This window comes from Bubalus kerabau, chromosome 11, assembly GCF_029407905.1.
Source record: "Bubalus kerabau isolate K-KA32 ecotype Philippines breed swamp buffalo chromosome 11, PCC_UOA_SB_1v2, whole genome shotgun sequence".
In the NCBI taxonomy this organism is placed as follows: Eukaryota; Metazoa; Chordata; class Mammalia; order Artiodactyla; family Bovidae; genus Bubalus; species Bubalus kerabau.
The window spans coordinates 22,337,104-22,349,556 of NC_073634.1; the positions used below are offsets into that span (position 1 = coordinate 22,337,104).

Consider the following 12,453-nt stretch of genomic DNA (forward strand, 5'->3'; position numbering starts at 1 on the left):
TGAAAATATAACCAGGATTACTGCCCACACTATCTATGTCTACAAAGAGAAACAACCTACATCTTATATTTATGAAAACAAGTTATGTAATCTTAACTATTAATGAGCACATTTTAGAATGCTCCAATGACATCTGTTTACAAGACATATGTTTAAACCTTTACCTAAACCCCATAATTTTAGTTTATGTCCCAAATAACAGAAACTATGTTCTTACTAGAAAATGTACAGAGCTCAACTAAAACCATTCTTCCAGCCTAAACATGAGTTAAAGTAACATATTTAAATTTCAAAAAATCTTTGACTTTTTAAGAATTATGCCAAATTTTTTTTCAATAAAGAAGAATCTCCTTATTAAACTGTTCACCTTCATTTTAAGCAGAATTCAATATAATTGTATGGTATATGGGCTTCCCTGGTGGCTCAGACAGTAAAGAATCTGCCTGCAATGCAGAAGACCTGAGTTTAATCCCTGGGTTGAGAAGATCCTGATCCAAAAAGCAAAATGAAATGTTCCTGCTACTGAATTTTTCACTTATTCTATCAAGTAGAATATATATATATATATATATACACACACACTTGAAATAGATAATTTTCTAAAATGAAGAGGAGTTACAGCATTATTAGATAAATGAAAATGGCTAAGAAAAGGTTTACATCAAAAGAATTAAGTATTTATATGATTTCTGGGTCACCAAGAATGAAAGTTCACTCTTACAGACTTGAAGTGAATTTCCAAATAAGATCTTTTATGAAGTTATAATAGTAAGAGATGACTGAGATTCAATGTATTAAAATTTATATTAAATACATAAATTTCAAGCAAATAAAAATACCTTAAATAAAGATATTCTTGAAAGTCATAAATGATAACTCTAATCCCTGTGTATAAAAATTTAAGCTTTTTATTAAACTTTATCATTAAATTACTTCTGCAGCAGTACCTAGAAGTGCAAATATCACACATGTCACCAATAAGCCAAAAATATTAATAAGAACTAAAACTACAGCCAAGCCACTTTCCAGACAAAATACTTACCCAATCATTGCTGTCTCTTTAACTTCGGCTTCTGTGCCATTTATAACTGAGTCCTGATTTTTGTCATCTTCCCTGTCAGTGACATCACTTGAAAAGCCCAACAAAGCTCGCACTCGTTTGGATTTCACATCTAGAATAGTATCTGTGTAACCCACCTCCTGTAGATACCTGTGTGTGAAGAGGATCTTTACAATTCAGACATACTGGAATCAGTACTCTACTACTGGATATCTAAATAAAAACATTTCTTTAAATTTACTGTCTGCATAAGACTGGACAGCACAGTACTATGCTAGTAGGACTCGCTAATAAATAATCTTCCAGCTGCAGATGGAGCTGTCTCTTGCAGTACCAGCCTCTATGGTCACTGAGAAAAACCAAAGAACTATACAATACACCATTCATTTATCTTAAGAAGAAGCTATTCCTTAATATATCTAATAGCACATTCTTTCTTCTAGGCAGGGCTGGAGTAGGCTCACTCTCAGAGGCTACTGAATTACTATTTTATAATAGTAATGAGAATAACCAGTAGTGTTTTTACACTTTTGATGTTACAGCATCACTGGATCAACTGAGATCTAGAGAGAATGTTTCTAGCATATATAGCTTCCTACATGACATACAAAACCACGGGATATTCCAAACAAGTCACTTCTACAGAAGGGAAGCTCTTATCCTGAGACAACTCTGCAATAAAAATAAACCACAGTTCAATTGTAGGATGTGGGATGAGTGGCTGTACAGGGGTTTGTGCGCTGCAGAAAGCAGCAGCACAGAAAAGAAAGAATAGGTTTTGTATGGAGAGTTAAACATGGGTTCAAAGCCCATTTCTTCCACTTTTTTCTTGTGTAGCATTAATTCTTCTGAACTTTAGCTTTCTTTCTCTTAAAAAAAAAAAGAGTGCAGTGCCTGGCATACAAAAGGTGCTCAGTATCTATTAACAACAAAAGATGACCAAAAACGATCAAAAGTGGCAGTGGTAGGAACATGAAAAAGGCAAATGTTAATAATAAAGTCATTAATAAGTGTAACAGACAATATCAGACATTAAATTATATGTAAATATCAAGTCTATGAAATGAAAGATAAAACAAAGATCAAAAAGATAAGCAGTCTAGGATCTAGTATTAAGAGTTATTATTGCTCAAAGAGATATCTCACAAAAAGACATGTAACCAAAATGGAGTAAGTTATCCTATCAAGTCAAGGTATTCATTTTCAATCCTATCCAATATCTATAGAAAGGTTTTGATTAAAATTAGTAATCAGTTGATTCTTACAAACAAATACAAAAGAATTATGTTTTCTATTTTTAACAAGTAATATTTGATACATAACTCACTTTAGGAACAAAATCACATTACAAATACTGTTTCAAAAACTCTCATTCCATAAATAAACTGGTTTTACTAAATAGCTACTTTTTCATTCATTAATATTTCAGTTCAGTTCAGTTCAGCCACTCAGTCGTGTCTGACTCTTTGCGACCCCATGAACTGCAGCACGCCAGGCTTCCCTGTCCATCACCAACTCCTGGAGTTCACTTAAACTCACGTCCATCGAGTCAGTGATGCCATCCAGCCATCTCATCCTCTGTCATCCCCTTCTCCTCCTGCCCCCAATCCCTCCCAGCATCAGGGTCTTTTCCAATGAGTCAACTCTTCGCATGAGGGGGCCAAAGTACTGGAGTTTCAGCTTCAGCATCATTCCTTCCAAAGAACACCCAGGACTGATCTCCTTTAGAATGGATTGGATGGATCTCCTTGCAGTCCAAGGGACTCTCAAGGGTCTTCTCCAACACCACAGTTCAAAAGCATCAATTCTTCGGCGCTTAGCTTTCTTCACAGTCCAACCCTCACATCCATATAAGACTACTGGAAAAACCATAGCCTTGACTAGACGGACCTTTGTTGGCAAAGTAATGTCTCTGCTTTTGAATATGCTATCTAGGTTGGTCATAACTTTCCTTCCAAGGAGTAAGTGTCTTTTAATTTCATGGCTGCAGTCACCATCTGCAGTGATTTTGGAGCCCAGAAAAATACAGTCTGACACTGTTTCCACTGTTTCCCCATCTATTTCCCATGAAGTGATGGGACCAGATGCCATGATCTTCGTTTTCTGAATGGTGAGCTTTAAGCCAACTTTTTCACTCTCCTCTTTCACTTTCATCAAGAGGCTTTGTAGTTCCTCTTCACTTTCTGCCATAAGGGTGGTGTCATCTGCATATCTGAAGTTATTGATATTTCTCCCAGCAATCTTGATTCCAGCTTGTGCTTCTTCCAGCCCAGCGTTTCTCATGGTGTACTCTGCATATAAGTTAAATAAGCAGGATGACAATATACAGCCTTGATGTACTCCTTTTCCTATTTGGAACCAGTCTGTTGTTCCATGTCCAGTTCTAACTGTTGCTTCCTGGCCTGCATATAGGTTTCTCAAGAGGCAGGTCAGGAGGTCTGGTATTCCCATCTCTTTCAGAATTTTCCACTAATATTTAGGTTGGTGCAAAAGTAATTGTGGTTTTGCATTGTTGAACTTTGCCATTTGATACAGGAATACATTCTTAAATAAATGTGGCTATGTTATACATCATTTTAATGTGCATTTCTCACTTTATGTTTTTTTGCTTTAATGACTTGGTACTTCCTGCTTATTTTATACATATTTTAGACTATGGAAATGTTAGACAAAAAGCAAATTCAAGCAATTTTTTTAAGTTCAAAATGGGCTGTAAAGCAGCAGAGACAACTCACAACATCAACAATGCATTTGGCCCAGGACTGCTAACAAATGTACAGTGCAGTGGTGGTTCAAGAAGTTTTGCAAAGGAGAGGAGAGCCTTGAAGATGAGGAGCACAGTGGCCGGCCATCAGAAGTTAACAACAACCAACTGAGAGCAAGATCAAAGCTGATCCTCTTACAACTACAGGAGAAGCTGCCAAAGAACTCAACGTCAACCATTCTATGGTCATTTGGCATTTGAAGCAAATTGGAAAGGTGAAAAAGCTTGATAAATGGGTGCCTCAGAACAGAAAAAGAAAAATAAATTGTCATTTTGAAGTGTCATCATCTCTTATTCTAGGAAACAACAACAAACCATTGCTTGATCGGATTGTGATGTGCAATGAAAAGTGGATTTTATAGGACAACTGGCCATATTCATCTGACCTCTCGCCAACCAACTACCACTTCTTCAAGCAACTCAACAACTTTTTGCAGGGGAAATGCTTCCTCAACCAGCAAGAGACAGAAAATGCTTTCCAAGAGTTCACCAAATCTTGAGGCATGGACTTTTACCCTACAAGAATAAACAATCTTGTTTTTCATTGGTAAAAATGTGTTGATGTTAATGGTTCCTATTTTTACTAACAGAGATATGTTTGAGTCTAGTTATAATGATTTAAAATTCATGATCTGAGACCACAATTAGGCCCGCATGAACCTAATAAAATGTCACCTCTGAGAGGCAGGTGAGTCTTTTAAAAATACTTCTTGGATTGCCATCATAACCACTGTCATTAAAAAAAAAAAGACAAACAAAATCAGCACTTTAAGAACACTTATTTATTTATAAAAGGAAAACACACAAACCACTTTTAAGACCAAAGTGAAAGCCCACTTATTAAATACTAATGAAGTCTCATTTTCTTCTAACTTTGAGGAGATAAAAAAATAGAGGTAAGGAGAAACTTTACTATCCTCTCCCCATTATCAAAAGAATGACTGGCATGCAATCCACTTTGGAAACAACAGGTTTAGACTATTCACAAGCAAACCCAAAAGAATAAACCAGGTAGCAAATCTCATTTTACTGAGACACAAATCAAAATACCAATTTCAAATGTAACATGCAAGGGTTAGGCACTGAGCTGATGAGTGGGTCTAGCCCCACTGCTTGACATCTGAATCTCAAGCCAGCTCTGGTCCCTCTTTATACTCTCAAATTCACATTTTGTAGGAGCGACTATATGTTAGCATAATATATACAAATTTGGGAAATCCAGTAAGTTCTTCCATCTATTTAAAATAGAGTTCAAAAACATAACTTAAAGATATCATGAGTAGACTCATATTAAAGCATATGTATATTCATGTATAAAAAGTGCAAAGAAAAAAGTAACTTTAAGGGTACAGAATTCTTCAGACTATACATTTAAGCATATAATAAATTAGAAGCTCTAAACTGTACTCTTTGATAAAGCTAATCTATGGATAGATAAAGCTAATCTATGGATTATTTGCTATGGAAAGCAAATCTATTCTTGATAATCCGAGTTAATAGTTATTGAAAAATAAACTCCTCCTTAGGGGAAAACGTGTTTAAAATGAAAAAGGAATAGTAATTCAATGAAGTTTTTTCATAGCAGATACTTTCATGAGATACTTACTGTCTGAGTAGTTGCCGACCTTGCTTCCACATTAACTGGCTGTTTTGTTGTGGCTGTACCTCTGTTTCATTACCTTCATCTGGAAAACATTAAAACATAAAAAAACTGATGTAATATACATTAGAGGACAACTCAACTCATTAGAAATATCCAATAAAAATTTATAAGATTCAGAACACTTCACTGTAAAGGATGTTTTGAGTGCATGCTGTGCTCAGTCATTCCAACTCTTTCCAGTCCCATGAACTGTAGCCTGCCAGACTCCTCTGTCCATGTGGTTTTCCAGGTACATTTTAGGACAATTTAAGTTTTAAGTTTAATTTCTATGTGCATGTGTGCTAAGTTGTTTCAGTCATGTCTGACTCTGCACCGCAGACTGCCAGGCTCCTTTGTCCATGAGATTCTCCAGGCAAGAATACTGGAGTCAACTGCCATGCCCTCCTCCAGGGATCTTCCTGACCCAGGGATTGAACCTGTGTCTCTTATGTCTCCTGCACTGGCAGGTGGGTTTGTTGTTTTTTTTATACCACTGGTGCCCTGTGAAACCCCTTAATTTCTATAAGGAAACTCTAAAATAAATTCATTATTGCTACTAAATTTCCCTGAGAGTTTCAGAACTAAAAATAAGGGCCTTTCCCCCAATTTTTAGGTAACCTGAGAATTTTCCTCTAGGACAAATGAAGTCACACAAGAATTAAATAAAAGTATCATGAAGCACCACATCAGAATGAGAACTAAATGCCCAGGAATGACTGTTTAGAAGGAAGGGGGAAAAAAAAGCTTGTCCGGTAAAGAACAGATAGATAAAAAATATTCCCAAACCAAACCTATTTCCTTCACTAGTTATTAAATGAAAACCTCAAGCATTCTTTTCTTAAGACATTCTTCAGATGGAAACTTCCTAGGTCCCAGAGAGCTTAAAATTCATCATATGGTAGAAGCCAAATCTTTCAAGAAGAAGATAAAATAAAAAGAGCCTTCTCCTTGATAAGTCTGGAATAAAGAATTTCCAAACTACAGGATAGCTCAACTTTAAAAACATAAAAAAAAGTTCACACCCTCCATTAGCCCTTGATTAAACTATAAGAAACTGTGGTCTTCATAGGATTTTTATTCAAGTGGAGCTATAAGAGAGATTGGGGAATTTTCTTTTATGATATTTGATATAAAACATTTAATGTGTTCCAGATGCTGTGCTAAAAACATATACACTATTCTTTTAATCTTTACAACCTCCAAAGACAGGTATTATTACTATCCCCATTTTAAAGATGAGAGAGATGTTTTGCAGATTAATTGTAAGGTTTCTAAGTTAAAAATACAGCTGTGAGTATTGAAATCATGACTGCGTGACTCCAGAGCTCACAGGTTTTTCTCCATATGCTATCGTTACAATGGTAAGAGATTAGAGAAACATGTAAATGAAAATAAGAATTAGATCTTGCATTTTCATTATTCTCTTAAAATAACCAGACCAAGTTCTGTGGCATACCAGAGAGAGAGCAGGAAAGTGGGGGGGTGGGGGTGGGCCGGCAGGGGTGTTGAGTGGAGATTAACTCACAAAGGAAGATTACTTTGGGATGACTTCAAAGAACATTTACTTGAAAAAGAAAAAAGGAAAGAAAAACAATGTCTAAATAGTAAGGAAAAATAATACATTGTTTCCACTGACTGACACATTCAGGAACTGTGTATATAACATAATATGTTCTTCCACTTTTTAGGTCAAATGAGTAGCCTGTACTCCCAAAGTAAGAATATCTATACTGACATTTCAAAAGACCAAAAATTTCAGATGTGAAAGAACTTTTGAGATCATCTTAATTTCCCATCAAAATATGCCTAAATCCTTTCTATACCACCCTCAGATACACTCAACTGCCTTTGTCTACTTTGGTAGCTAGAAAGGTGAATTTTACTGTAAATAAATTATACCTTAATAAAAAATAAAGCCAAATCAAATAAGAATGCATCCTTACCCTCTTTTAAAAACTGTATTCTTGTATTGCAATAAAATCTGATCCCTGAGTGGTCATTTTATAATATATTAAAATATCAAACCACCATGTTGTATACCTGAGACTAATATAATTATACTTTAAAGAAAAAAAGAAAGGACTATCTTGTCTCAGTTAACCCAGTTCTATGACAAAAACAGCAAGGTTATGAACTGCTCCTTATTATATCATTCCACACTGGATCATGACTAGGCTCCAGATGACTGCAAGGGAATAAATGAAACCTTATATATATAATCACCAGTATATAATATAACCAGTCACAACAATCAGTAAGAATGAAGAGTGTCAAAGACCTACAGAGCTTGAAGAGTCCTTATCTCCTTGGCAATGGATTTGAGGAAACTGCTTACCTTAGTTCTTTTATTAGATTAATGTATGAGTTAATGATCTAAGACCATGTCTGTGATCAAGACCTTAACCAAACAAACATAAGACAGGCTCTTTACTCAACATTACCAAATCTATTTTCCATTGACGCAGAGAAATAATCAATGGTATAGCTGTCTGTAGAGCAGTAAGTTTCAACACCTGCAAATAATTATAAAGACAGAAATACTGATTTTGAATAAATTTCTCAGAAGTGAATTTTCCTTTCTCTGTTTTTTTAAAAAACCTGACTCTCTGGGTCACATGTGGACTTGATTTTCCTGACACTTCCTTATCCAGGCTAAACATTTAGTTCTCTCAATGGTTAGTAAGTACTCATCAACTATCAGATTCATTCTTACCTTATCATGTAAAAAAAAGTGACATTATATAAAAGTGAGGATTTTAAAGTGGGTAGGAATTCAATTTCTGGGTAATATTAAAAGTATTTGACTGGCATTTCAAGTTGGAGTAACAAGGACCCAAGTTACCCTCCTGCCTGAAAGCAACTATAAAACAAAATAGAGATACGATGGTTAAGACACTGAACATCAGACAATGAAGGATAGCAATTCTGAGAAAAAGGAAGCAAACAGGTGAGCCCTATGATTGTTTCAGTTTATTGCCCTGACAGTTTCCTGATCATAGCATAAGGAGGAGAAACCAAAAGAAAAATGAAGATATAATGGCTGAGAAGTTCCAAATTTCATGAAAACTATAAACCCATAGATCCAAGAAACGCAACAAATCCCAAGCACAAGAAATACTGGGGAGAGGAGAGTAGGTGACTATACCAAGGCACATCATGATAAAATCGCTTAAAACAAATGAGAAAGAGATAAATCTTAAAAGCAGACAGAGAAAAAGGTCACATATACAGAGGAGAAGGGGGCGGCAGAGGATGGATGGTTGGACGGCATCACCAACTCAATGGACATGGGTTTGAGCAAACTCTGGGCGACGGTGAGTACAGGGAAACCTGGCGTGCTGCAGTCCATGCAGTTGCAAAGAGTCAGACACGACTGAGGGCCTGAACAACAACAAATACACAGAGAAATGTATGGATGACAGAAGATACTACGTCAGAAACGATAAAAGCAACAACATAAAGGCTTTCAGACACACAAAAGCTCAAAGAAGGCATTATCAGCAGCACATGTGTTAAAGTCCTCAAGACAGAAGGAAAATGATATTGGAAGATACGGATGCACACAAAGGAAAGATAGGCAATGGATATCTATGTTTTTTATGTTATTTAAATCTCTTTGAAAGAGAATTACTGAAACAAAAATAATAATGTAGGGTCAACCTGCGTCAACCCAGGGATTGAACCCATATCTCCTGCATTGGCAAGTGGGTTCTTTACACTGAGCCACCTGGAAGCCAGTGAAAGGTCTGAACATCTCAGTTAGAAGGCAGAATTTGTTACTTTGGATAAAGACATTCTATTTTAAATAAGTATCTGGCTTTTAATATTAAGCAGAAGAAACTGACGTATGAAAAATAAATAGATTTTAACATAATGTAAGTTATGAAATAGAAACGTTAAGGGTTTGCAAGTAGAACAAAATAGAAAAAAAAAGAGAGGAAACTAATTTTTGTGAAGAATATTTCAGAAAACATCTGGATTGTCAATTTTAGGAAAATACAATAAATGGATAAAATAATGAAGAAGGAAAAATCCCTGCTTCTTTTCTTTAATTTGGATACCCCACCTTCTATACCTTCTCCTAGTCACTGTCCTAATCACTTAATTTACAAACCCCTTGGTAATGCTCTAAGTTAGGCTCACATGCTTCCTCTGCAACCCAACTTTTACATCATCTTGAGTGAAGTTAATATTCATGTGGGTGGTTCACTTCAGCTTCTGCACAACCACCACCCTCTCTTAGCTGTCATGCCTTAGACCTTGTCATTATGAAGAACTGTCACTGATGCAAACTCACTTTCTGAGCATATCCTTCAGGCTCAGTACTTCCAATTCACTAGGCACTTTGACTTTAGGTGGGACCTTAGATCAGGGGTCAGCAAACATTAGCCTGCAGATCAAACCCAGCCTGTTTGGGCTTCCCTGGTGGCTCAGACAATAAAGCATCTGTCTACGGTGCGGGAGACCAGGGGTTCAATCCCTGCGTTGGGAAGATCCCCTGGAGAAGGAAATGGCAACCCACTCCAATACTCTTGCCTGGAAAATCCCATGGACGCAGGAGCCTGGTAGGCTATAGTCCATGGGGTTGCAAAGAGTTGGACACGACTGAGCTACTTCACTTTCACTTTTCAAACCCAGCTTGCCACACTTATTCATTTATGTGTTGTGGCTGCTTTCAAGTTACAACAGCCGAGTTGAGTAGTTGCAACAGGGAACAAATGGCCTACATATTACTATCTGGTCCTTTACAAAAGAGTTTGCTGACCTGCCCTAGATTGTAGCCTATCCACTTGCTTTGATCCATTAGCTTCCTTCTGTCTTCACTTTCTTTCCTTGCCAGTCTTAGTTCAGGGTCTATCAATTCAATCATTCTTTTGATAATGTCTCCAATTTTCTTGTCCCTTTATCTCTCTCTGAATCCAGCTGTTCACTATTTTCATTCTATTATCTTTTACCTAGGCTCCAGTTGTACAAAGCAGCACTTCTATATAAACTCTGATTATACAACTCAATTGAACCCTTAACTTTTCTCAATCCTACTATTCCTTAGTAAGTTTGTCCTCCTGTTCATTATTATTTTAAACCTTCTCTACTTTTCTTAAACCTCTAATGCATTTTTAGCAGGTAATCCTGTCTCATACATACAGCTATTATGTTAAATACCCACCACTAGACCAAAACCCAAACCTGTAGACCCATCACCTAACTTCCTACATTCTCTCTTGGTAACAATAAAAGGCATGCATGCTTCTCCTGCTATTCTCCAGCTATGATCAGAATTTCTATTATTTCTTCAGATACTTTCATATTTTAAGTATCGCTATTCTCTCTCCCTTTTATTAGTTCCTCCTCTAAGAAACATATCACTTACACACACACACACACACACACACACACACACACACACTCTGTCTCTTCATTGACCCCACTGGTCCCTTCAGCCATTTCCGCTTATACCTTGCCTTCACCTCCACAACCTCAGCTTCCTAAAAGTTTACCATACTTAGTCTTCACTTTCCACATACAGTCTCCATTTCTGCCCTCAACTCTCTCCCAAAGCTGTTCACAATAAAGTTTCCAGTGACCTGTGTGTCACTAAATCCCAGAGATACTCTTCAGACCCCAAGGCATTAATCTGTAATACTGAAGGATCCTTCCTTCCAGAAATCCTCTCTTCTCTTGATTTCCACTCTCCTGATTTTCCAAATCCTAGTAAAATAATACTCATCAGTTTCCTTTTCAAGTTTCTATTGTTCTACCAGTTTTCTAAATGCCACCATTCCTCAAGGCTCCATTCAGGTCCTCTTCTTACTCTGCCTAAGATCCCTGGCTGAGCTCTTCCACCCCACTGGTGTCGAGTGTAATTTAGTACTGCTTATGCTCTGAAATCTACATATTGCTGCTGCTGCTAAGTTGCGTCAGTCGTGTCCGACTCTGTGCGACCCCATAGACGGCAGCCCACCAGGCTCTGCCTTCCCTGGGATTCTCCAGGCAAGAACACTGGAGTGGGTTGCCATTTCCTTCTCCAATGCATGAAAGTGAAAAGTGAAAGTGAAGTCGCTCAGTCGTGTCCGACTCTTCGCAATCCCATGGACTGCAGCCTACCAGGCGCCTCCGTCCATGGGATTTTCCAGACAAGGGTACTGGAGTGGGTTGCCATTGCCTTCTCTGAATCTACATATTAAACCCCTATGTTTGGCTGGAGCTCCAGACTCACCTGTCCAACTGTATACCAGCTATTTTCATTTGATGGCCTAACAGATAAATCCACATGTGCACCCAGCATCTTCCAAACACAGTTTTGGTCTAGTTTTTTATACTATGAGTGTGGAAGTCATCTTTGCATCTCCCTTTTTTAAAAAAACCCTCCATCTAAACAAGAACTAATATCCTGCAGATTTTACTTCCTAAGTATTTCCTGAACACAACCACTTCTCTTCAACTCCATTGTTGGTACATTTGTCAAGGTAATCTTCCTCATTTGCCCAGGAGGTTGTAAAGTCCTCTAACCAGTCTCCCCATCTCCATTTTTCTCCTCTCTAACCCATCTTTCCAGTAGTCATGTACGGATGTGAGAGTTGGACCATAAAGAAGGCTGAGCACTGAAGAATTGATGCCTTTGAACTGTGGTGTTGGAGAAGACTCTTGAGAGTCCCTTGGACTGCAAGATCCAACCAGTCCATCCTAAAGGAGATCAGTCCTGAATATTCACTGAAAGGACTGATGTTGAAGCTGAAACTCCAACACTTTGGCCACCTGATGCGAAGAACTGACTCACTGGAAAAGACCCTGATACTGGGAAAGACTGAAGGCAGGAGGAGAAGGGGATGACAGAGGATGAGATGGTTGCATGGCATCACCAATGCAATGGACATGAGTTTGTGCTGCAGTCCATGGGGTTGCAAAGAGTCGGACACGACTGAACTTAACTGAACCCATCTTTCCTTACTGCTGACAGCATGATCTGAGAGAAAATCTGATCATCAA

The 12,453-nt window shown here is 37.5% G+C and overlaps 1 protein-coding gene across 5 annotated transcripts in view; it reads right to left on the reverse strand.

Moving 5' to 3' along the window:
* The window catches only part of STRN (striatin), a 118,140-nt gene that overhangs the window by 57,013 nt on the left and 48,674 nt on the right, over window positions 1-12,453 (reverse strand). For all 5 annotated transcript variants that reach the window (XM_055539806.1, XM_055539802.1, XM_055539803.1 and 2 more), the window contains exons 4-5: window positions 5,431-5,509; window positions 1,043-1,210 (exon numbers count right to left, since the gene is read on the reverse strand). In XM_055539806.1, the coding sequence (XP_055395781.1) occupies window positions 1,043-1,210; window positions 5,431-5,509 (247 nt within the window). The remainder of the gene's footprint in view (window positions 1-1,042; window positions 1,211-5,430; window positions 5,510-12,453) is intronic.